The 26,050-nt window shown below is 39.7% G+C and overlaps 1 protein-coding gene across 28 annotated transcripts in view; it reads left to right on the top strand.

Annotated features, from left to right (window-relative positions):
* Window positions 1–1,276: 1,276 nt before the first annotated feature.
* SLMAP (sarcolemma associated protein) overlaps window positions 1,277–26,050 on the top strand; it is a 161,790-nt gene continuing 137,016 nt past the window's right edge. For 10 of the 28 annotated variants that reach the window (XM_073351463.1, XM_073351454.1, XM_073351465.1 and 7 more), the window contains exons 1-2: window positions 1,281–1,438; window positions 1,564–3,032. In XM_073351463.1, the coding sequence (XP_073207564.1) occupies window positions 2,835–3,032 (198 nt within the window). In that variant the 5' untranslated portion in view covers window positions 1,281–1,438; window positions 1,564–2,834. Of the gene's footprint in view, window positions 1,439–1,563; window positions 3,033–26,050 lie in introns of all 28 variants that reach the window. The other 18 variants (XM_073351475.1, XM_073351448.1, XM_073351456.1 and 15 more) reach the window with 5 other exon arrangements.

Genomic DNA, 26,050 nt, shown 5'->3' with positions numbered 1-26,050 from the left:
TTTTAGTAAATTTCACAGCAGAGGTGTGGGGAAAAATACATAAGTCACTAAATAATGTAGGTTTTGCTACATCATCATACACAAGAATATAGCATAGGTACTGAAAGGTGAGTCTGGAATGTGTTGGAGAGAGAGCCAACCTCGCACTAATCCTGCAGCAGAGGCTCCTTTCCCATGCGATTAGGCCTCGATTTCTGCTCTGGGAAATGCAACCTGGTGCATGGGGTCACATCACAGCATCACTCAGGTTTGGCTTGCCTGTGCCTATGGAAATATGAACGAGCCAAACCTGAGTGGTGTTGTGACTTCGTGCCAGGTTTCCATGCCACTCAGTTTGGGGGGGCCTAATCAAATGTGTTTTTTACAGTCATTTCCAATATTTCACAGACAATTCAAATTAATGATTTCTGTGACCACCATGACCTGTGACAAAATTACAGCTGTATTTGATGACTCACCAATCTCTGTTCTCTCCTGGCCTTTCCTCTTCAATTCAGTCATGCTAATGTCTTTTCCAATCTTATTCTGTAGCTATCAGAAGCTGTGATTGCACTGAGACACTCCAAAATATAGACTTATTGCACAACATTTAGCAAGTAAGTGCTGTAGGTTTCATGTCATGGTGGTAAGAATGTAAAAGTTGAGGCTAAGGCAAGAAGATATAGAGGGAACACAGGGGGTTGTGAAGGGAACTAAATTTTTATGTGCATGAAAAGTACACTTAGGTTTGTAAGTGAAGTCCTGCCTTGGAGCTTTATTTAAACTAAGATGAAATGCAGCCCCATGAAACGGGTGAGTTTTTAGCAACTTCCCCACTGTGTGTGTGGAGAAAGGGCATTGGGGCCCTGCTCAGACAGGCTCACTTTCAGGGGCAGCATCTCCGAGTCCTGACTGCTCTACCTTCTAACCTTTCCTCAGTGGAACCTCCCTCTCCAGCCTTGGGGCGATGGCTTTTCCCCTCCTCCTCCTCCATCAGCCCCAGAGCAACAACCCCTCTTCTCCGGCTCTTCACAGAGCACAACATTCCCCTTTGCCAGCCCCTCGGGAAAGCCTCTCTCGGCCCCGCCCCACGCCACACCCTCAAAGCGCCGTCCCGGTGCCCCTCTCTTCTCCTCGCCCCCCACCCCCCAACCCGGAAGCGGAGCCCACAGGAGACATCGGGGTCAGGGCCGGGGAACAAAGTTCCGCCGCGGCTTCATTCGCCACAGCACGCAGGTGCGCGCGCCCCACATCGGCGCACTGCTGTGCGAGCGAGCCCGGCGCTTGCGCAGGAGAGGGTAGGCGGTCGCTGGCGTATGCTTCGGTCAGGCTCAGTTCACAGCGGCTCCTCCCTCTCCCGGGTGCCAGCCCTCCCTCCCCCCTTCCTCTCCCCGGCAGCGCGGCTGCTACACCGGGTAGGTTTCCAGTCACTATGGCGGCGGCGGCGGCTGCTGGGAAGGTAAGAAGGGAGGGAGAGGAGCGCTCGCGTGCCCCTCTGCCGTTCGCTGGGCCGGGGAGCTCCGGGCCGGGGAGGGGGCCGCCAGGCCGGGGCTCAGCCTGATCGGGTTTGTTTTGGTTTTGCAGGTCAGAAGAAAGTTTTCGTTGTCGGCGGCCGCTTGAGAACGACACTGAGCGGGAGGCATCCGGGCCCGGCTTCCAGGCCTCCCCCGCAGCCGGAGCAGGGCCAGCCCCGCTGGGCCAGCGGAGACCCTGCTCCTCAGGAGAGAGCGACAAACGGCATCCCGATGCACAGCCACCTGCGGAGACCCTGAGCGGAACAGATCCCTCCCCCTTTGGCCGGGCGGCGGGAGACCTCCGGGAGATTCCTCCCTGAGACTTATTGTAGCTAGCCCCCGTGAGAGACACCCCTCCGCCCTCCTAAGGCGGCCCACCTCGCTGAGACATCCACCCCTGCCCCTCGCCTGAGGGGCGATCCCTTCTTCTGTCAGCCCAACCTTCGTGAGCGCCTGCAAGTCCCCTGGCTGCCACTCCCCTCCCAGTTGAGGAGGCCCTCACCCCTTCAGTTCGTCCTGGAAGACCCTTCCTCTTAGTTTCTCCGGGGGTGGAGAAGAGTTTGAAGCCCCTCTCCACCCTTTATCAAATTCCATACCTGAGTGGCCAATTGCAACTCTAGCCTCAGGTCAGCTTTTTCTGGTGTAGGGGAAGAGAACAGTGCAGCTTTGCTACCTCTAGTCGAGGACCACCCACGCTACTTTATCTTAATGTCTGAAGAAAATGAAATGTGGACTGCCATGTGGATCAACTAAACTGACTGTCTTTTGTGGAGCGAATGCTTCATACGCATTCTCCATCTCTTGATCTGGGCTGTGAGGCTGGCTGGATGCTAAATGTTTTTTATCCCCTGGCTCCCGATCCCTAAATCTTTCCTTGCTTTCATGCTGCATTGGTCAAATTTTTGGTAAGTGCTGTTTACAGAAGAAGGAAGAAAAAGAAGGCAGTCTGAATCCCCAACACAAGTATTTGTGTGTGACTCATCTACTTGGATTTAAAGACATCTCCACCTTTGGGGAGTCTTGCTTCTCTTCTGTGAAGTCAGATGTTTGTTCCTGCTCTTCCTGATGAGCATGGATTGAAAGTTGCGCCTTCTAGATTTTTTCCAGGGTGCTGCTGATACTGTTAAAGGACATAATGGGGCTTTTTCACTGGATTATTGCCAGGATCAGTTTACACACTGCAACAATGAGTTGTTAGGCATCTCATGTATAGGTAACATTTGTCCTGCTTTAATGTAAAATTGTGGGGGAGATTTGGGATAAAAATCTTTGGAAGGCAGTCTGGATCAGGAAGAGTTTCTCTTCATCCCTGTTTGGCGTGACATCCCCAATCTGTCCTCGATGCCTTCAGCCTTGGCTATCTTCACTTGCCGCCCGAACTCTCATCCATTTCAGGAGCGTCATGTCTACCTGGATGAGCCTGTCAAAATCGGCCGTTCGGTGGCTCGCTGCCGGCCAGCTCAGAATAATGCTACTTTTGACTGTAAAGTGTTGTCCAGGAACCATGCCCTTGTCTGGTTCGACCACAAGACAGGCAAGGTAAGTCCGTTTGTGTTTGAAAGGGGGAGAATAATTAATGAAATGCTAGATTATTTTAATCAAGGGTCGGGTTTCTGCAAGTTCCTGTAAACTGCAACTGGCTTGAAGTTTCCCTCTAAATAGTCAGTATGGTCACATTTGAAGCAAGTAAGGTGTATGTTGTCATCAGGAATTCTGATTTTCAGTTAAATTGATAAAGCCCTGCTAAAGGAAAAGCTTGAGAACAGGATTTATTAAACATTATAAAAACATAAAATTGTTAGCAGAGGGAACTGGTGAATTCTGAAGATTGCCCATGTTCGTTGTTCATTCCTGTGAAAGCATGATGTCAGAAGTCTTATTCTATGTAATACAAAAACTGAAATGATAAAACCTGAAAAAGTTACTGTAAGCAAATGTTTATTTTGGAAACTTCTTACCTTAAATTTAGATTGCATTTCTCTAAGAGAATTGTTGTTTTTCCTAAAGCACAGTTCATTGTGTATAAACAAATGTTTAGTCTTTCTAATATGTACAGTGTATTTTATATTCGGTAAAAGGCTTACAATTTTAGTGGTGAACATGTCATTTTGAGCAACTGTCCCAAAAACAAAGCATTATAAATGGCTAAAATCTGTTTTATATGGTATTCTATGTACTTGCATTTTTGAATGTTGGACAAAATATTTTAGTCTTAACTTATGTGCAATCAGGATAACATTAGCTGCAATGATTATAATGAATGGCCTATGAAATCTGCTCTCATTGCTAGTGAGATGGAGTTAAAACATGCAGTGTGTTATCTTAACCTGGGCCTAGCCTTCTCAAATAAGGATGACGGCGGTCATAAAATGTTTAGGGGCTTTGTAATACTTGTTTTGTCCGCTAGGGACTGAACTGGGTTAACCAAAGCTATTTTGCTTAAGCTGTCATGTTAAATTTCAATTGCTAACTAATAGCAAAAGCTGTGCTTTGTGCACAAGCTTCAGTCAGTCAAAAAGCAATGTGCTTTAAAAATATGTATTAAAAATTCCCTGGCCTAGTGCTTCCTTATTTGCTGCTGTTCAGTTTTGCACTCTGATGCTTCTCTTTGGAGTACTTTTCAATAATTCAGTTAATTCTAATAGAATAGTCAGGTAACCAACTGTTGTTTAAAATTGTGACCCAGCATAAGGAACCACATGGTGCAGTAAGAGTTCTTAAATCTTCTAATAATTACTATATGTTATTCAATACTTAGGCATGATGGGACAAGCCAAGAGTTTAATTTCTTAAGGCTGGGTTGTGTCATGACTTTGAAGTTGCTTACACATAATTATCACAAACTGCTATTTATGTGAATTAATATTTTACTGGATTTTTTTTATATTCTGCATAATGCAGTATATGAAATCCATTTTGGATCCTAACATGAGTCTATAAAATTTAATGTTTTCAATTTGAGATTATATATGCGGTCTTTCCTGTTTTACGTAGTGGGTTGGACTCAGTCACCTAAAATGTCTGTTCCAATCTAGTCTAGCATTTCTGATGACATTTTTTGCATATAATGCCTTCCATCCAAGTTTCTCGGTGCTTTACAAACATAATTAAGCCTCACAACAACCTTGTAAGGTCAGTGAATATTTTTACAGATAGTTAAACTGATGCACAGAGCGACTTTGATGTTGGGCAAATCAACTAAATGGATGGCAGAACTTACAACATAGGCAACTGAATTATTTTTAATCCAGAGTTGTTAGTGTTAGACATACTAACAGAAATCAAATAAACGAGTTTTTAAATTGCTTTATTTTCTTTGCATGACTCTGGATTTGTAGTGGTTTACTTAATCTTTCATATTTAAATTACAGGTCTGGATTTGCCCAAATTGGTAGTGAATAAAAGATGTAGGGATTTGATGGTGGATGGCCTGTAACATATGAGGAGCTGGCCTTGGTTAAGTACTTCTGGACAGATGTCCACATAATAAACCCATAACTGTAACTGGTAATCTTGTTGGTAGTTTTGGCAGATACCCAGGAATGAATGGAGAATCCACTACATTTTCTTTCTTGAAGGTGGTCCTTCTGAAACAGGGTTGAAGCATGCTGGTGTAACAATGTGGGGCAACTTGAATTGTATACTTGTTGTGTGGATAAATGGGGGAGTTCAGTCTCAGGGTCTGCTTGAAGTCCTATATGAGCAATAAATTGCAAGAAGTTAAGGTGGCTTTTGGGGGTGGAGGGAGAATGTAGTTTTAATGATATCACAACATGATTGCCTACACCCCAGTCCCTTACAATCTGGCCTAGCAGCTGTGACTGGGCTGGTGTCCCCAAGTCAAGGACAGTCATGAGGTGGTAGTCAATGAACAAGGAATTGGAGTAATTCCTAGAGGTGGGAAGGACAGGCAGGAGTCAGGATCAGCATCAGGCTGGAGTTGGAGACTAGAGAACAGAAAGTGGGGTGAGCTCTGGAGTTAGACTTCTGGCCTACTGCATAGTTGTTTAGGCAACATTCTGGGACACCATCCAGGGTTAAAGAGTGAGAATGGGCCAATTAGAAGGCTACAGGATGCTGTCACTCTGGACCTTTTGGGCGACACTTCTTGCGGTGCCTAGTCTTCACAGTGCTCCTTGGCTTTATAGGACCTCTCGGTGGCGATGTGATTACATTAGCTATCCTAAACTCTGCAGACTTGGGTTCTAGTCCCAAGGATTCTTATAATAATAAATAAAAACTTTGTAGTGAAAAGGCAGCTGAAGACAGATGCATATGGTCCTTGACTTTTCCTTTATGATCAATCACAAATATTCAGCTATATTGCTTATAATTCCTTACTCTTACAGAATCTGCAGTGCTTGCACAGTGCAAACAAAAAACACAATAATTACATAATTAAACATGCTAGTAACATTTGCACATAAACACTGAAATAACAAATGGTTAGCAGAGCCAGCCATTATAATAACCACTCTTACCCAGGAATGTCATTAGCCCACCAGTGATCTAATGTCTTTGTCATACTGATTAACGTAATATGTAATCATTTCTCAGAAGCTTGCTGATGGAACAGAATACCTTATTAAGTCGACCTTTTGTGACAGTTTAGGCAGTAATTTTAAGAATATTTTATAATGGGGAGAAATTTTCATAGAAGTGCATCGCAAGTGGCATAATGATTTGAGGTACCAATAAATTAGACTGATTTTTAAACAGGAAACCATAATTTCAATCATCAACTTTAATTTTATTTTGCATTTGTGCTTTTGCTGTTTTTATTTAAAAAAAAAGTTGATTTTCGATTGGTAACCAGTAAAACATATTGATGTGCAAGTAAATATAGTCTTCACAGCAAATTTGGTGCTTTTTGGTAACCAGGAATCTAAATTATATTTATACACATTTATTTAAGCAATTATATACCTCAATAGACATTTATTCAGATTTTTAATTTTTAGTTGTTAGAAATGCATCATTCACCATTTTCTAACTAAGATTAATTTTGTACTTGTATAGTGTCAAGTATCATGGGGTAGTCGTGTTAGTCTGTATCCACAAAAACAACAAGGAGTCCGGTGGCACCTTAAAGACTAACAGATTTATTTGGGCATAAGCTTTCGTGGGCTAGAACCCACACCCCATCATCTCAGGCATAGGCACTCTTACAGCAGGGTTATCTGGCTATTTGGACTCTCTCCTCAGACCCTACGCTACCAGCACTCCTAGCTATCTTTGAGACCCCACTGACTTCCTGAGGAAACTACAATGCATTGGTGATCTTCCTGAAAACACCATCCTGGCCACCATGGATGTAGAAGCTCTTTATACCAATATTCCACATGAGGATGGACTACAAGCTGTCAAGAACAGTATCCCTGATGAGGCCCATGGCACATCTGGTGGCTGAGCTTTGTGACTTTGTCCTCACCCACAACCATTTCAGATTTAGAGACAACTTATACCTTTAAGTTAGTGGCACTGCTATGGGTAGCCGCATGAACCCACAGTATGCCAACATTTTTATGGCTGACTTAGAACAGCGCTTCCTCAGCTCTCGTACCCTAGCGCTCCTCCTCTACTTGCCCTACGTTGATGACCCCTTCATCATATGGACCCATGGAAAAGAAGCCCTTGAGGAATTCCACCATGATTTCAACAACTTCCGTCCCACTGTCGACCTCAGCCTGGACAGTCCACACAAGAGATCGATTGCCTGGACCAGTCCCCACAAGAGATCCACTTCCTGGACACTACAGGGCAAATAAGTGATGGTCACATAAACACCACCCTTTTCCGGAAACCTACTGACTGCTGTACTTACCTACATGCCTCCAGCTTCCATCCAGGACACATCACATGATCCATTGTCTACAGCCAAGCCCTGAGGTACAACCGAATTTGCTCCAATCCCTCAGACAGAGACAAACACCTACAAGATCTTTATCAAGCATTCTTAAAACTGCAATACCCACCTGGGAAAGTGAAGAAACAGATTGACAGAGCAAGATGGGTACCCAGAAATCACCAACTACAGGACAGGCCCAACAAGGAAAATAACAGAACGCCACTGGCCATCACATACAGCCCCCAGCTAACACCTCTCCAGCACATTATCAACTATCTACAACCTATTCTGGAAAACGATCCCTCACTCTCACAGACCTTGGGAGGCAGGCCAGTCCTCGCTTACAGACAGCTCCCCAACCTTAAGCAAATACTCACCAGCAACTACATACCACACCACAGAAACACTAATCCAGGAACCAATCCCTGTAGCAAACCTCGTTGCCTACTCTGTCCCCATATCTACTCTAGCGACGCCATCAGAGGACCCAACCACATCAGCAAGACCATCAGTGGCTCATTCACCTCCACATCTACTAATGTTATATATGCCCTCATGTGCCAGCAATGCCCCTCTGCCATGTACATTGGCCAAACCGGACAGTCCCTACATAAAAGAATAAATGGACACAAATCGGACATCAGGAATGGTAACATACAAAAGCCAGTAGGAGAACACTTCAGTTTTCCTGGACCTTCTATAACAGATTTAAAAGTAGCTATACCTGAACAAAAAAAAGTCAGAAACAGACTTCAAAGAGCAACTGTAGAACTAAAATTCATTTGCAAATTTAACACCATTAATATGGGTTTTATTAGGGACTGGGAGTGGCTGGCTCATTACAAAAGCAGCTTTGCCTCTCCTGGCATTGACACCTCCTCATCTATTATTGGGAGTGGACTACATCCACCCTGATGGAATTGGCCCTGTCAGCACTAGTTCTTAACTTGTGAGGTAACTCTCTTCTCTTCATGTGTCAGTATAATAATGCCTGCAACTGTAATTTTCACTCCATGCATCCAGTGAAGTGGGTTCTAGCCCACGAAAGCTTATGCCCAAATAAATCTGTTAGACTTTAAGGTGCCACTGGACTCCTTGTTGTTTTTACTTGTAATTTGTGTCAGCTCTCTTTGGATGGAAATTGGCATTCGGTGAGAAGTGGACAATAGCCAGCATTTAATTTTTTTACTAGAAAATGACTTTATGTGCTGGACACACAAGAAAAAAGTTTACCAAAACATGTTTTACATTTAAAACTGACTTACCTTTTAAAAACCATTTGTAGTTAGTGAATTGATGTCACCATGTCCTTCAGGATTTTACTACAGGGCGAATTCCTTCTCTCACCAGTTTTTATTCATAGATTGGAAGAGGGAGAACCAGCTTTCCTGCTTTTTCAAGCCTAATTGGTTTCTCGGTTTGTGCTCTCTGTACCTGCAGAAGAGGTGACTGCTGGTTTAGCACTTCAGCAAGCTCTGATTCCAGGAGCTTAGTCAATGGCTTGACTTTCTTTTGAAACTTGGTGGCAAACATACTGCTTGCATATTTTTTTAATTTAATTTTAAATACTGTTAATTGTGTTTAGGCCTTTAATTTAAATTTTCAATTTCAAATTAATTTAAATAGCTTTATTTTTTTAAGAAAACTTACTTTTATCCACCCTGGATACCAAGCTTATTTGAGAATGACTGGTTGCCATACTGGTTTTGAGGCTGCTACATATGCTACACTAAATCACTGTCTAAAAATGTCATGGAACTTTTTGTTGAAAGATTTCAGTACCATACGCTGTATAGTGTGCTTTACATATGTGTGAAAAAGCTCCCTGCTCAAAGAAGCTTACATCTATGTAAGACTAAAATGGTACTAACAGTTTAAAAAAAAAAAAAAAAAAAAGTGGTGTGTGAAAGTGGGGACAGGTTTTGTGGGAAATGAGTAATAGAAAGCCAAGTGAAAATAGGGTTTAAAGCACTGGTTCTCAAACTTTTGTACTGGCGACCCCTTTCATATAGCAAGCTTCTGAGTGCAACGCCCTCCTCCTTATAAATTAAAAACACTTTTTAAAATATATTTAACACCATTATAAATACAGGAGGCAAAGCAGGGTTTGGGGTGGAGGCTGACAGCTTATGGACACCGACCTCTCTCTTTCTCCCTCCCCCCTCCCCCATGTAATAACCTTGCGATGAGAACCCCTGGTTTAAAGGGTCACGTGTAACTAAAATCTGCACTTCTGTCTGAAAAAAATTGCTGTTAGAAGTAACACTGAAAAAAAAATTACTGTTAGAGGTTGCACTGAAGATCACTGTGACTAAAAGGGGATGGGGGAAAAAATCTTTTTAAAAGTTTCTTTTTGTATTTGGCAGCACTCTAAGAATAGTCAGTTTTACTGTTTTCCTTGTGTAGACAGTCATGCCCTGCTTTGCTTGTGGGCTTTTCACTCAAAGGTAGAGAGGAAAGAGAAACAAAGTTTTTTAAATCATAAAAACTGGTCTCAAGCTTTTGGGGACAAGTTCTACCCGAAACTATTTCTAACTTGTTTTTTAAATATTCTATTAAAGATTGAGTCATCACTTTAAGGAGGGATTGGAAAGAGAGAGTGGGTTACTTGACACATGGGAAGTGAGAGAGAGAGACTAAGTCTCTCTGAAATTTTTAATAAAATAATTGTTCAGCATCCCTTTACTTCCGCTCCTAAAACATACCCATAATATATGAGCTGTTCACATGTAAAAACTTTTTAAAAAACCTATTTAATTTTAATACAGTCTCAAACCCTGAACAACTTTTGCTTGAAAAATTGCAACTTCAAATACTGTAGAACTCTTGGTGTGACTTCTTCCCGGCTGAAATGTTGGAACACTTCCAATTTAGAGTGAAAGTCCTTGGTGGAACCCTGAAATTCCCTTCAGATATTTAGGCTTTCAAAAAGATCCGTTCACCAGAGGCTTTTAAATAAACTAATTAGCCATAGGGTGAGAGACAAAGTATTGTCATGAATCAAAAAACATGAGATGTAAAAAAAGTTAGGAATAGGTGGTCAATTTTCATTAATGCAAAAACTGAAGTGGGTTGCCATGGGGTTCCATACTAGGAGAGGTGGTGTTCAATGCATGTACAGTCTGGAAAAGGGGTTGAGTAGTAAGGTGACAAAGTTTTCAAATGTCAATTGTTCGGTTAGTCAAGTCCAGAGAGGACTATGACAAGCTTCAGAGGGACCTAACCACGCTAAATAAATGGGTAGTGTGATGGTAGTTTAAGTTTTAATGTTCATAAAGGAGATCAGGCTAGATGACCTGGTCTTAAAAATCTATGGGGGAAAAATAAGTAATGCACATTGGAAGGAAAAATGAGAACTAATAATTAACAGTATCCCCTCCAGTAAAGGACCTGGGCATCACTGTGGACAGATGAATGAAAACCTCTGTCTAGTGGCAGCTGAGGCTTAAAAAATAGCAAACAATGTCAGGATACATAAGGAATGGAGAAGAATATAAAAATATTATGACACCATTATATAAAGCAATGGTTTGCCATCATCTGGAATACTATGTTCAGTATTTATCACCCTGTTCGAAAAAGGATTTTGCTGAATGAGAGAGCTCACAACACAGTGTTGAGAATAATATGAGCATGGAAAAATGGTACAGAGAAGGTAGCAGTAGTTTCTTAATGAAACTGACAAGCAACAAATTCAAAAACTGATAATGGGAAATAAGTTTTCATGCAACACATAATTAGACTATGGAACTCATTGCCGCGGGATGTCATGGAAGCCAAGAACTTGGAAAGATCCAAAGAGGGATTAGATACTTGTCTGAATGAACAGGATAACCAGAATTGTTGCCGTAAATCCCACTTAAAAAGTTTTAGTGGGAAATAAAACATCGAACCTCTCTCAGGGTTTAACTAGTCTCTAATTATTAAAAGTCGGGCATTTGCCTTGTGGGGAGCAGATTATTACATTATGATTTGTTCAGCCTTACTCTGAAGTATTTTGTGCTGACTGCTGCTGGAGACAAGATACTGGATTAGCTGAACTAGTGATCTGACCCAGTATGGTGGTTCTTATGTTAATTTTCCCTTTAATACTCCTGCCTTGAGGCTGTGGTGTTCTGCTCTCAGCTGGAAAGAAGTCAGTTACAAGTATCTTTTAGCAAATTTCAGTGCTGCTGTTTGTTTGTGTTGAGTGGCCCTTGTCAAGTAAATTGAGGCATTTTCTCTTGCACACTTCCAAATGTTGACCTTTATCCCTGGTGATGAGGGTGATATTTCAATGCCCAAGAGAAGCATTCCAGTAAGAAGATGAAATCTCATACTCCTCTCACTTAATTTTTTTTTGTTTTATTATTATTTTATGTCTGTTCTATTCTGTGATCCCAAATAAATTATCCAAATTGACAGTGGTGTAAGTAAAAAGAACTGGGTGCACAGAGTTCTTAATTTGACCACACTTTACTGCTATCACAACATTTGTTTTCAAATCTAGAGTAGATGGGGTGCCAGCCATGAATTATTGACGTCAGTTATTGCCTCCTAATCGGGATTTCCCCAGAGAGATACCAACTAGAGCTGTTGCCAGAGAACTAATACCGTAATTTTTGGGGCTGATCGATTGCAATCATGGAATATCAGTCCTGAGCTAGGAATACCAACATGTTGATTAGATTTTTTTTTTTTAAATTTGTGTACTTGAATGAGATTTTACAAGGGCTGTAAACCCTTATGTTTCAGGCTTAGGAAGAAAACCTCCCCTATGGACAGGTTTTTCCTATACCTGCAGGTGACAGCTATTTTTTTGCACGTTCTTTGAAACGTCTGGTACTGTTCTGATCTGGCATGGAAATTCTTGTGTTCCTAAGTCGTGCCTTGGTATAGTGCTGCTTTTTCTTAATTTTGAGTGAGCAATTATTCACAAATGGATTTAATGCAATGTAATTATTCACATATACCTGTGGGAGGTGTGTATTAATGTATTCAGAATATTTTTGCAAAAAAAAATATTGAAAATGTTGACTGCTATGCATCATATTGCCTTTGCATTCTTGAACTGGTTTTCTCATAACGGTAAATGCTTGCTGTAGGGTACGTGGGCTCTTTCAGTGTATTTGCTGCATATTCAAAGCTTCAAAAATGGCTTGAGTTAATGCTGTGAAAAAGGAAAGAAAAAGCTCTGCCCCATGTAATTGACTGTAACAAGCAGTATACATATAATTTTAAAAACTGATTGTACTACAATAACACTTCGGACTATTAAAACTGAATAATTTAAAATAGGCTTGTTTCACTATGTTTGCAGTTAACTCTGGTTTTCTGTAAGAATAACCTATGTGAAAAGGTTGTCGTTCTGGTTTCAAATCAGTTATACTTCCTGGTTAACAACATGTGGTATTTGGGTTGTTTATATTGGGATTACAAACACTACAGGTGGATGTTCATTTGCAGGAATTGTCAGCCCACTCTCATTGGGCAAAAGATGCCCACATATTGAGCTTTTCACCCAGAGCATCTCCGTCACCAGTCTTAGTGTAGGGAAAAAAAGACAGTGCTGACTGTTCCTTGCTGACAGCTCCTTTCCCTTATGCAGCTCTTCCTGTTTTCGGTGGAAGAACTTATTGTCTAAAAATGTTTCCAGCAGTGCATTTTCAGCAACTGTCGTGAACAGGTGGCCCTGTAGGAATGATAAACAAGTAATGGTGATGCAGTAACTGTTCAACTACATTAGACACTAAACTAGATTTTCTGCAGGTATTGTCAGTTTTGTACATATGTTCTGTGAATGGGCTTTCATAAGGCTGCAGAATCACTGAGGGTATGTCTGTTTTGCAATTAGGCACAGCAGCTGGCCCATGCCAGCCAACTTGGGCTTGCGGGGCTCAGGCTGTGGGACAGTTTCATTGCAGTATAGGCTTCTGGGCTTGGGCTAGAGTCCAGGCCCCAGCTCCAGTCCAGAAGTTACACTACAATGAAACAATCCTGCAGCCTGAGCCCTATGAGTCTCAGTTGGCTCTCACAGGCCAGCTGCAGGTTTTTTATTGCAATGTAGACACACTCTTGGTGTCTGGTAGCTAATCCAAACATCTTGTACTGGGTGTTGTGGGGGAAAAAAACCAAAACAATCTTGAGCACCAGGCAGATCTCCTGGTTTTGTAAGATCGGGCTTCTGGCCCTCATACTTGTTTATAATAACCACTTATTGAAATTTTGTGAGACACACCTCAGTAGCACTTCTCACAGGCTTTCTTCAGTTCAACTTTTTGCTTTTCCTTATTTTGCAGATTTTAGCTGTGATAGTTGACTGAACTGCATTCCAGGTGTTTATGGGTTTTTGGTGTTTTTTTTTAAATTTTTTTTTTAATTTTTTTTTGTGGGTGTGTGTTTTTTTTTGTTAAATGCACTGCATGTCAGTCACAAGTGGTCCTAGCAGTGCTATTCTCTGTTCAGCTAAGTTTTTTTTCTGCTACTTCCTGGTGTTTTGAGGAAATTGCAGCCTTGCAGCAAAAAGTGGGAGTGGCATGTAGATTATCTGTAAGGCAAGTTTTCTAAATGTCAACAATATTTTGTGGTACATGTGACTCAGTTTACATTTTAAAACTTTGTTTCTGTAAATATTAATCTTTAAGAACCAATTATTTGAGATATTTAGTGTTTTGAGTAGTGTTTTATTGCACCTGGGACCAGATATAGTGGTCTTGTTAGGGGAAAAAACTAGTAAAGGTACTCCAAATTTTTGAAGATGTTAACACATGAACATTTCACAAGGATACATGCCTTATCACAGTGACTCTGAAGCTGTGGTTCATGGGCCAGCGGTGTGGGTGAGTGGTGGGAAATCCCTTTCTGAACACATGACACAAAGCTGAAATGAGCCTCAGGGCTGTTGAGCCCTCCCCCTTACTATCATAAGCACCTCTGTTGTACAATCACATTAATACACTTGTCCATCTCTCTGTCTCTAGCAGAAATCTCCTTCTGATTTCCAGCCTGAATTTGTTCATGCCCGGTTTATACCCATTTGTTCTTGTCAACGTTGTCCTTTAGCTTAAACGGCTTTTTCACCCTTCTTGGTGTGTGTTACCCTGATGTATTTATAGAGAGCAATCATATCCCCTTCTGTAATCTTGTTGCTAGGTTAAACAAGTGAAGCTCTTCTAGTTTCCTCTCATACTACAGACTCTCCATTCCCCCTGATCATTCTGCTAGCTCTTTTCTGCGTCTGTTCCAGTTTGAATTCATCTTTCTGAACATGGATGAGGAGAATTGTACACAGTATTCCAAATGAGACTTTACCATTGCTTTGTGTAATGGCATTAATACTTCTCAATCTCTACTGGAAATGTTTCGCCTGATGCATCCTAGGATCACATTGGCCTCATTCACAGCTGAATCACATTGGCGGCTCATAGTTGTACAGTGATCGAGCAACACACCCAGGTCTCTCTCTTTCTCCTTTGTCATTTCCAACTGATGAGTGCCCGGCTTGTAGATGACATTTCTTCTTATTAGACTCTAAGTGCATGACTTTGCCCTTCCTACTGTAAAATTTAATCTCATTTCTGTTAGTCCAGTCTTCAAGGTCATCCAGATCTTCCTTTCTAATTTTCTGCTCCTCTGTATTGATGAGGCCTCCCAACGGTTATATCATCAGCAAATTTCATTAGCATATTTCTACTCTGTATGCCACGGTCATTAATTAAAAATATTGAATAAAATTGGTCCCAAGACCAGTTGTTGAAGAACTCCCCTAGTAACCTTCCTCGAGTCTGATAGTTCATGTTTCAGCACAATTCATTGCCTTCTGCCCTCTGGATAGTTCTTTATCCACAATATCATTCTTATACAAATTCCCAACTTTGCTAATTTAAATGATAATAGTACCATGTGAAATGCTTTACTGAAGTCAAAGTATATTAGACCTACAACAGAAGCTCTGAATTATGAACACCTCGGGAATGGAGATTGTTCGTAACTTTGAAATGTTTGGAACTCTGAACAAAAGGTTATGGTGGTTGTTCTTTCAAAAGTTTACAACTGAACATTGACTTAATATAGCTTTGAAACTTTACTATGCAGAAGAAAAATGCTGCTTTCCCTTTGGTTTTTTTAAGTAACACAGTACTATACTGTATTTCGTTTTGGGTTTTTTATGTCTCTGCAGCTTCCTGATTATGTACTTCCGGTTCCAAATGAGGTGTGTGGTTGACTGGTCAGTTCATAACTCTGGTGTTGGTAACTCTCAGGTTCTACTGTACTTCATTACCCTTATCTAAAAATTGGTGGTTTTCTCAAAGAAGGAAATCAGGTTTGTTCAGCATGATCTACTTTGGCAAATCAGTGTTGCATTATATTCCCTTTACTGTTTAATTAAATTCATGGACATATTCTTTCCTTCACAATTTGTTTTAAAACCTTGCATGCTACTGAGGTCAAACTAATAGGATTGTAGTTGCCCAGATCATTTCCCCCCCCCCTTTCTTAAATATACGACATTAGATGTTTCTCAGCAATATGCTGCTACCTCTGAATAGATAGATGCATTAAAAATCCTTGCTACTGGACTAGAGATCTCATGTGTCAGTTCAGTCAGTATTCTGGGATAGAAGTTATCTGGTCCTTCCCTTCTTTTTCCTCCCCTCCCCCCAAAACCCCCGATTTGAGCTCTTTAAGCTTTCCTTCCACTTCAGATATGTTAGTTTCCAGCAGCTGTCCTGCCTTCATGCCTATGTTCCATATCATCATCCTTAGGGACAACCGAAGCAAAGTATTCATTTAATTTTTGGGCCATACCTATATTATCTTTAACCTCCGTCACATCCACTACATAGTGGCCCAGCCTCATCCTTCCTTATTCTCTTTTTATTTATATAATTTTAAAAAACTTGTAATTTATTTTAGTTTCCTTGGCAAGAGCTAATTCACCTTGACTTTTAGCAATTCTCACTCTGTTCCTACATTTTCTAACCTCCAATAGGTGGCTTTTTGTGCTGATGAATCTCTTTTTCCATTCCTTGAAGCACTCTAATACTCACCTGGTGAATAGCCACCTCCAGGAGGGTCTGGAGTGTTCCCCTACTAGTTTTGTGGTTGACTGGTCAGTTCGTAACTCTGGTGTTCATAACTTTCAGGTTATACGGACCTAAAAATATCCATTTGTCATTTTAAAAAACACAATATTTGTATCGAATTTTATCACTCTTCAACTTTTTGTATGTTGTTTGTCTTACCATTTAAGCTCTTTGGGGTAAGGACTGTGCCTTTGTCAGTCTTTATAGAGAATGTAGAATAGGTGCTCCAATCCTGATTGTGAGGACTCTGGGTGCTACTTAATAGAAATATTAAATACACAACCTTGTCTTGCACTTTCAAAACTACTGAGGCAGATGCAGATGGTGTACATCATCTTGTTAAGGTAATCTCCCAAAGACATAATTGCTAAAAATTATGCATCTTTTTGGAAAGCAATAATATCCAAATACTACTCTTCAAATATAGTGTTACTGTGATTGGTTATCTTATTTGAAACTCCTTCAAGGAACAGAAAAGATTTATAAAGGCAGAAGTCTCATCTTTTCTCTTAAGGCAGATTTAAATTGTGACTCGTTTGCCTCCTGATACTGACTTGCATTTCTTCGTAACGCAAGCTGAGATGACTAGACAAAATATGCTGTTATTATAGAATCATAGGTCTATTCTGAATGTCTTAACTGTAAAAGATCAGTGCAGTCAGTCAACTGTATTTTTGTAAAACTACCTGCTACTATTTAAGCTGCTGTAGCGCTTCAGTGTAGACACTACCTATGCTGATGGGAAGGACTCTCCGATGGATGTAGGTAATACACCTCTGTGAGAGGCGATAGCTAGGTTGATAGAAGAATTCTTCTGATGACAGCACTGTCCGCAGCGGGGATTAGGTCAGCTTAATAATGCTGCTCAGGGCTGTGGATTTTTCATCAAGACAACTTAATTTTCTAGTGTAGAGAAGGCCTTATGTAACTAACTGACTTTTTTTTTCCTTTTAAACTACAGTCCTTTTCAAAAGGAGAGTAAATAAGCTCTTTGGAAAGGCAACTAGAAGTGCTGTTGACATTAGGCTTTTTCCTGCTATATGAACTTGTGATGGATTCTTTATTTTGGTATCTGAGTTGTATATCCTCCATTTTACTGTAAAATCATTTGTATTCAGTATTTAAGATCTAATTATCTACATAATGTAATGTGAACTGTGAATGGAAACCAGTGAAAAGTTCTTAATCTCAATTGGTATTTAAACCGTCTTAAATTTCTGTACAGACAGTACTGAAGCATTGTCAGATTCTGTTTGTATAAAGTGTACTTTATTAAGCACAACATATCAGTAAAGTATTTTAAAACTCTTTTGTTGAAACTGAATTAATGAACTCGCATATGCGAAGTGCAATGCTGTTTATTTTTTGAAATGTGAGAAGAATAGTATTTGGTTATGAGAGCCTGTTGTGTAGACAAAACTTTTTAAAAAAATCATTGACCATGGAAGGCATCTCTAACTAATGGTTAATTTAAAATGTCATTTCTTAGAGCTGTTTAACTCTTACTACAGTTATAGGAATTTTTCTCAGTTAAATGTGAAATGGCTTTGAGGATAAATAGTTTTGATATTTATGTTATTAAGCTTTAGAATATATATTCAGCGTGGCTTGAGGGTCTTCCATTTTTGGAACTTTTCAGGTTATTTGTTCATTAAAAGCTTAGTCACAGTCACCCTCCCCCCCCCCCCCCCCTTTTTTTTTTTTTTTTTTTTTAAGAAGTGTTGTGTCCACATTGCAACTTACCACTGCAACTTACTTCTTCGCTAGTCTTGTCAGAGAGGTCAAACGTTGAATGAAAATGGAGACAGTCACCCTAAGCACTAAAAGATTCATCCAATGCAGACTCAGACATGCTAATACAGAAGGGTAGAGAAGCTTTTTATGCTTTTTCCAAGGATATAGGACTTTAGGCCTATAGCTGTTTGCCTGGTGGGAGCGCCCCGACAGTTAGCCAGTTAAACAATATCATTTTCATCATTTAACTGGTTAACTTTTTAAAACAATATTTAAATCCTTAGTTTCTGCTAAAATGTACTTGATGGAAGAAAATGAAACATCAAATGAAAATACATGATTAGTTCTGTAAGAGTGGAAATAAGAGTACTTTCGCTTGATGGCTGTCAACCACTACTTCCTTTTTAAATACTCAAGGGGAAACTCATATTTTTTGTGTTCTTCTTCATTTGAACATTTTTTTTCCTAGACTACACATACTAGAGAGAGAGAGCATGAAAGCCAGGAATACACATCTACACCAAAAGGAGACCCATACCTTCACAATCTCTGAAGCAACAGAAGAAACTTAAATGTAAGGATAGCAAGTTGGCATTAGATACAGCCACAGTAATTGTTGAGCAGGGCATTTCACAGAAATACAAATCCTATCTGACCGTAAACCAGCTGTTTAGAATGTGGGTAGGGATCTTAGTGCTTTATGAAAGGGAGACTTAGTAGACCTGTGTTTCTATTGACTGTATTAAATGTAATGGTACAGAATTATACTGCATGTGACATAGAAACACATGTTCTCTGTTATCGATATTTCTGAACATTTGAAGGCATACTTCTTTCCCCATGTATTCATCCTAACTTTCAATTAAATTTGTCTTCTAGACAGTTGATTGGAACTCTTAAAAGTATCTGTATGGTATACTGACACCCTCTGACTTCCAAATTTGAACACAAAAAGAATGAAAGTGGAAAACTCAATATTTTGTACCTGAACAAAATGTACTGCACCGGCGCATTAACCAACAGCTCTCTTTCAAAACTTGAATTCTGCTCTCGGATATATATGCAACATTTTCACTGATATAAATGTAGACTTCCCATTGAAATGTGAGAGCAGAATTTTGTCATTAATATCTATTGTCACAAATTGGTGGACTTGTTTTACCCGTATGTTTCCACAAGGCTAGTCAACTGTAATATGCTCCACTCAGGGCCAGCTCTATTAATGGACTATATCACTTGGAAGTTTTTGTTAGTGCAGAATATGTTTGCCTCCCTGCTTTCTGAATAAGATAGTCCCGGGGTCGGCAACTTTTCAGAAGTGGTGTGCCGAGTCTTCATTTATTCACTCTAATTTAAGGTTTCGCATGCCAGTAATACATTTTTAACATTTTAGAAGGTCTCTTTCTATAATATCTAACTAAAATATTGTTGTATGCAAAGTAAATAAGGTTTTTAAAATGTTTAAGAAGCTTCATTTAAAATTTAAATTAAAATGCAGAGCCCCCGGACTGGTGACCAGGACCCGGTCAGTGTGAGTGCCACTGAAAATCATGTCGCATGCCACTTTTGGCACGTGTGCCATAGGTTGTCTACCCCTGAGATAGTCCAACAAGAACATAAAATATCCACATAGTGCACAGGGTGCCGTTTACCATATAAATTAAATCCAGGTTGTTGTCTACAAACCCAGGAATGGTATGAGTACTTCAAGCTGTCTTACTTCTAACACACCTTAGTATCTGCATTCATCTGAAATGTTTAAGCTCTCTTTCTCTGGAATAAGTGTGAAAGGAGAATGAAGCAGTGTATTTCAGTAACAAGCCCTTGAAATACATCTAGGTATCTGGAATACATCTAGAGTGTAGTCTGAGTGCATTTTGGAAATGCTGTCAAATGCCTTTTGAACTAGACTCTTTTTCCTAGCTCTCAGCTTCACTTCTCTTACTTTTCTGCCCTGTTAACCGTGTGCAAGGGCTCGTCTACACAGGGAAATAGATCAAAATAGCTAGTTATTCCTCAATAGCTGTCTCAGAATAGCTCTATATTTGGACACTCCATTTCAGAATAAAAGTCATTTTATTGCAGAATAATTTGTGTGCTTCCAAAGTCACTTTATTCCGTAAGTGTCCACACAAGAATCTATTGCAAAATAGCTTATTCCACAATAGCTACTGGTCAGTTTCTTTATGTAGACAAGACTTAGGCTGATGAGCTGAGCCACTGGCCAGGGACAGTAAAATCATGCCCCAAAGCTATTGCTCCAGTTTGTTTCACAACTTTGTTATTGTCAAAGTTCAACACAACACAGATGCCGCACAGCTCCTTAGGGTCTTGTCCCACTCTTGTCTTCCAGGCTTTGCAGCCTTTACAGGCTTGCTTTCAGGGTTTCACACTCTTCCTAGCTGAGAGTTCTCCCCACAGGCAGCTGCTGATTCCTGCAAATGTCCCTTTCCCATCCTTCAGCCTGCCAGCTGCAGCTCAGAGGTCACCCTCTCAGCTGCTGTACCTAAAAGACAGGAAGTCCTATATATGACTTCCTGTACAGTGCATAACTGGGAGGAAGCATGTGACCTGCAACTCCAGCTCCCAGTTTTAAAGAGCCTAAATGTTAGTACTTTGTGATTGAAGAGAAATATTTTATCAGTTTCTTGCAGAAGCATAGTCTATTTAAGGTAACTGTTTGCTGTGATTTTGCTGACATGAATGCTTGTTAGCCATGAAATATTCCTACTTCCATCTAATGATGAATGAAGTTAAAACCAACTTCAGCTATTCTGGCATAGTTTTGTGATTTATTATTCAGCCAACCAGTATCCTATGTTGTGTGTGACATAGTAAATGCTGATAAGAGGAGAAGAGTTCTGATGGACTTTTAATACAAAAGTGATTGGGCTTTTTTATTTTGCTCAGCTGACCAAATGAAGGTACTCGTCATGTATCAACTTGACTCCCTCGTCCCCCTTTCCCACCCAAACACAGCTTTATTTTGGATCATCTTGAGATGTTTGTAGTTGTACAACTAGTTGTCTTACATTCAATATAAATACGGCAGTTGTGCCACTTAAAGTTTTTCCTGGGGTGTAAAAGAGAACTGTGATTTGAAAAGCAGGCCCTATCCTATATTTTATTATTGCCACTGGAATCTTTCCAGTATTTTAAAGATGTATCTTGCATTTTATGTATTAGAGTTAGATAAGTTTATACTTGAAGGTTCTTATAGCCTGGAGATCTCAGTAACAGGAATTTTGGGGTAAGAACTTAGTTTAGCTGCTAATGTAACTGCAGAAATCGACTCTTATTTAAGACTAAATTCCATTTCTGTCTATTACAAAAGGGGAAGAAGGTGATCAGGGTAGTATAGGCTTAGGCTGTACGTTAATAATAAAGTAGTATTGTCCCTCTCTGCTATTGTCCCTAATGACTACTCCTGTTTTTGAAATCTAAAACTTGTATTTTTGGGAACTATCCCTGTGTACCCCCTTTTCTTTGTAACTGCAGTGTTTACAAAGGCCCGCAATATGAAATCTTCACTACTTTTCTGTATCTTTCAAAACTACATCTGCTCAATGGGTTTACGAATCTTACTTTATAATGGCCTTAATCATACAAAACAGTTTCAGAGATTAGATCTTGTTGGTAATTTTGTATCTTGTGTTTTAACTTGTTAACTGATGTTTAAAAGCAATTTTTATAATATTGCTGTAACAATTGGGAGCAAAAACTTTAAACACTTCGCAATATTTAACTTTATATTATTTTTGTGTGTGTTCAAGTATTAAAGCAGAGTGGAGACTTCAGTAACCCATTGGACTCTTACACAGCATACAACTTTTCATCTAGAGGCAAGTTTTTAATAGTGAGTGATCCTTATATTGGTGTACTTTTATAATTGTGACTGAGAAATTACTCTAAAAATTGAATACAATAGGGGTTTATTGCCCAGTGTTGTGACCACATGGGTCTGATTACTAGTATTACTGTATCATGTAGATAAACTGCACGCTAAGCCCAGGCTCTGACTCAAGTTTGAGTCCAAGCCCTCCTTCCATCCACGTGCAGATCAGTGTGATTGAGGTCAGCAAGCACTCAAGACTTGGGTCCTAGGACCCTGCTGGCAGGGTGGGTCAGAGCCTGAGTTCTTCTGTGACTTGGGACCAAGTCTGGTGGTGGTTCATATGGTGTAGCTGAAGCTGCAGACTGGAGTCAGAAGTCTGCATATTCTAGTATGGACATGTTTGAGACCTGGGTCTGGCAATTTTAAACCCAGATTTAGAATCCAGTGTAGACATTCAGGCACGGGCTTGGAAGCACCAGGTCTGCAAGCCTGGGTCCTACAGACTGGGGTTTACCGTCTAGTGTCGGTATATGCTGTAGTCATGGACTGGGACTCCAGGTCCCTTTGTAGCCTTTAGGTCAAGGTCCACCATCTGTATCTGGGTCTGGGACACGCCCTGGCTACCTAAGTGATATTTGTACCTCCTCATTGCTGCTGGTAGATTTCTTTACTGATACTACTGGGATTGAAGCAACTGCCAGATTTTCTTTTTGCACAGAATCAGTGTCAGAATATTATGCCACCACACTGTTTGCAGCAGTGCTACATCTACAAGCCATTTTGCAACAATATGATGATCTAATTGACTTGCAACATATCAGTGCTGTGTCTTAACCTTCAGTAACACCTGAAAAATTGTACTGTAGGTGTCTGTCTGTGAGGCAACAGTCAAGATGTCTTTTTTTAAAACATAAATTGAAATATTTTTAATATCCACTTCAGGAATTGTAATTTACACAGTAGTTCTCTCTGATCTTCCTATTTAAAAAAAAATCAGAATATTGTTACTAGTTAATACTTTGTTTCATGATGTGCTTCTGACTTATTGTCTATTTCAGAAATGCATGGTTTTAGAATCATGGGCTATGTAGAAACTAGTTGATTTCATTAGATGGGAAGACTTTTTTTTTCATAAAGAAGGTGCAGATTTGGTGACATGAGTGCAATGTCAGAATTTCAAATAAAGCATAAAACAGTGTACTTTCTGTGACATGGCTCTTAACCATTATTTGTCCTATTATTTTTACTTGGAGTGAAGAGCTTTTTATAAAGCTTATGTAGGTTTTGAATGTTTCAGTTCTAGTTTTTTAAAAATAATATTTGGCAACATGTGATAGTCTTTATATTCTATATATTTCACAAATACGAATTACTCCCTTTGTTGTGGCATATTGTTCTTCCAAATTTTTTCAGCAAATCTTGCAGTCGTTTCATTGTGAACAATAGAAACTTTTTATAAAAGTTCTTCAAGTTTCTGATCCATGTATATTGTATACTGCGTGTTCGTTTACTCTTAGAGAAGTGAAAGTGCCTAGAAAACATACTTTAAAAATTACTCAAGAGTTTTTGCTTAATGAATTATTGTATTTCGCATTTACCAGACAGATTTTTTTTTCCTATGGTCTGGACATGCCTGTTTGCTAGAAGATTTTTTTATCATCATCGGATCATTGTAGAAATAATTTTTAATAAAAATAGCATTTTCTGCTGCTTAGTGAAAGATAACAGAATTAGGACTACCTAAAGAAAAATCTTCTTACAGACATATTGAAAGCTTGACTACAGTACTAATAACACATGCACGTACATGCTCTGAAGTGGCAGAACTAAAGGGAAAGATTTATGAATTTATGTATGTACGTATGCATTCAATGGTTAGTTCATCTTTCAGAATGACTACCCAAGAGCGTAGGTTTTCAAACAGCATTACTCCTATTGGAGAACTTGATTCCCTGTATTATGCAGTATTTTACTAGGTGTTCTTACACTACATCAGATGACATCATGCTAAGATTCTCTTCTGTTCAGGTTGTTTATACTGAACTCCTCACTGTTTATCAGCTGAGCAATGTACAGGTCAATATCTCCATGTTCAAATAAGTCAATCATTCCTTTTTAGGTAACTAAAATTACTTCAATTAGATGAAAACAACCATAGGACTTCCTCTTCTCCCCCCCCCCGCCAAAAAAAAAAAAAAAAAAAGAGAAATCAGATTAGCACAATGAAGGGATTCTTTATTTCATTGGGAAGTTCAGTCTCTAACTCAGCTGCAACTGTCAGCCAACTTACAAGATGGGTGTGATAATATCTTTTATTTGACCAACTTCTTTTGATGAGAGAAGTTTTCAGGCTTTGAGTCCTCTGACTGGAGCTCGGGTGCTGAGCCTAGGGAAGGAGTGGGCTTCAGCGCTCAAGCCCCAACTTCAAAGCACTGCCTACACAGCTGCAGTATTTTTAGAGCACTAATACAAACCACGCAAGTCTGAGTCTGTCGATACAGGCTGAGAGGCTTGCTGCCGCGATACTGGTTAAATCAGTTCATAAAATGTTACTGTTCTGTCCAGTGGAACAGTAGAGCGACTCCTCGCTATTGTATAGTGATTTCAAGGTAACCCCCACTCTTATAGAATACATTTCTGTTATTTAATGTCTACAGATACAATTTTTGAGGTCTAGTCTTGTCTCAATGTTCACATAATTTATGTTCCATACAGTTTATTATTTTTCTTGAAGACCTGAGCCAACCTTGTCTATATTTGAACCTGTGGCTTTCAAGGAAATAAAGTAATTCAAACTGGATGTTTATTTCTTTAGGCAAATCATCTCTTGAAGTCTAAAAGCCCAGATGCACTGTCGGTTAATTTTCTCACTTTCTTCATAAATCTGCATCTTGCTTCTGTTCACTCAATTTATTCTCTAAGCATCTCCCTTATTTGGATTTTATAATAGGTGTTAAAACTAGTAGACACAAAGGTCTGTTCTCTCTGTGCAGTGCTAATCTGTTTCTTCAAACTGCAAGAGTTAATATTTGCTTTCAAAATATAAACGGCATATACTGTACAAACCCTAATTCTCCTGGCCTCTTCTGTACCATACTCTTTCCATAGGACGGATAAAACTCTAGCACAGAAAAGCTATGTGATTTGCCTTGGAGGCACCGTGTAGACCAGTGGATTAGTCTTAAAAACCTGGGTTCTAATTCAGCTTTTATGCTAATTTGCAGAGTGAATTTGGGCAAGCTACTAAAGTAACTATGAACCTCAGTTTCCAAATCTGCAAAATAGGGATAATGTTTACCTGTTTCATGGGGGTATAGTGAGACTTAATGAGTCTCTGTAAAATGTTGTGTAAGTGCAGAGCTGTACTAAGACGAATCAGTAGTATAGGTGAGAATGAAAGTAGATCTGTTTACTCTCTTTGCTGTGCTTAATTTAGTAGGCCTATGGCTTTTGAGGAAAGAAGGGGGCAGAGTGAGGGTTTTTATATCATGTCGGGGTTTAAGGCATTTAACTATGCGTTGAACAACTTGTTAGGTGTATCAGCTCTTATTTGCACTCCTTAGTGTATCTGAACATTCTTCTGTATATACACAGGTCTAATTTTTCCAATATTTAACACTCAGAAAAGCTCCTATAACTCAGGGGCTGTTTACAAGCCAAATGTCATGTTTTGAGATATGGGCTCTATCTTGTATATTTCAAGTAAATTTTTCAGTGTAAATACACATTCCTTGTTCACTCCACTTAATACATTTAAAACTTTTTTCTTTTGAAAGAAAACTGCATTTGAGAACTTGAATTCTGTGTCTTAAAATTAAAAATGCAGTTAGGGAAACAATGAATTAAAGTCTGGCTGGGCTAGGGTGGCTTTAAACTAGTTTAAGCAAAAGGTGGGTTTCATAGCTTCATTTTGCCCCCCGCCCCAACAAAAATCAACAACCCCACAATGAAATAAAAAATCTAGTAGAAGGAAACCGCTAAATTATCAAGAAAAAATAATTTTCTGAAGTGGTTGTGTATAAAATTGCTTGTGAAGTGAATAGGATGATATATAGCTGCTGCTGCAAGGGGAAAC

This window comes from Lepidochelys kempii, chromosome 7 (assembly GCF_965140265.1).
Source record: "Lepidochelys kempii isolate rLepKem1 chromosome 7, rLepKem1.hap2, whole genome shotgun sequence".
Classification (NCBI taxonomy): domain Eukaryota; kingdom Metazoa; phylum Chordata; order Testudines; family Cheloniidae; genus Lepidochelys; species Lepidochelys kempii.
Note: the sequence above shows the minus strand (reverse complement) of the source record. Positions and strands in the feature narration are given on the sequence as shown.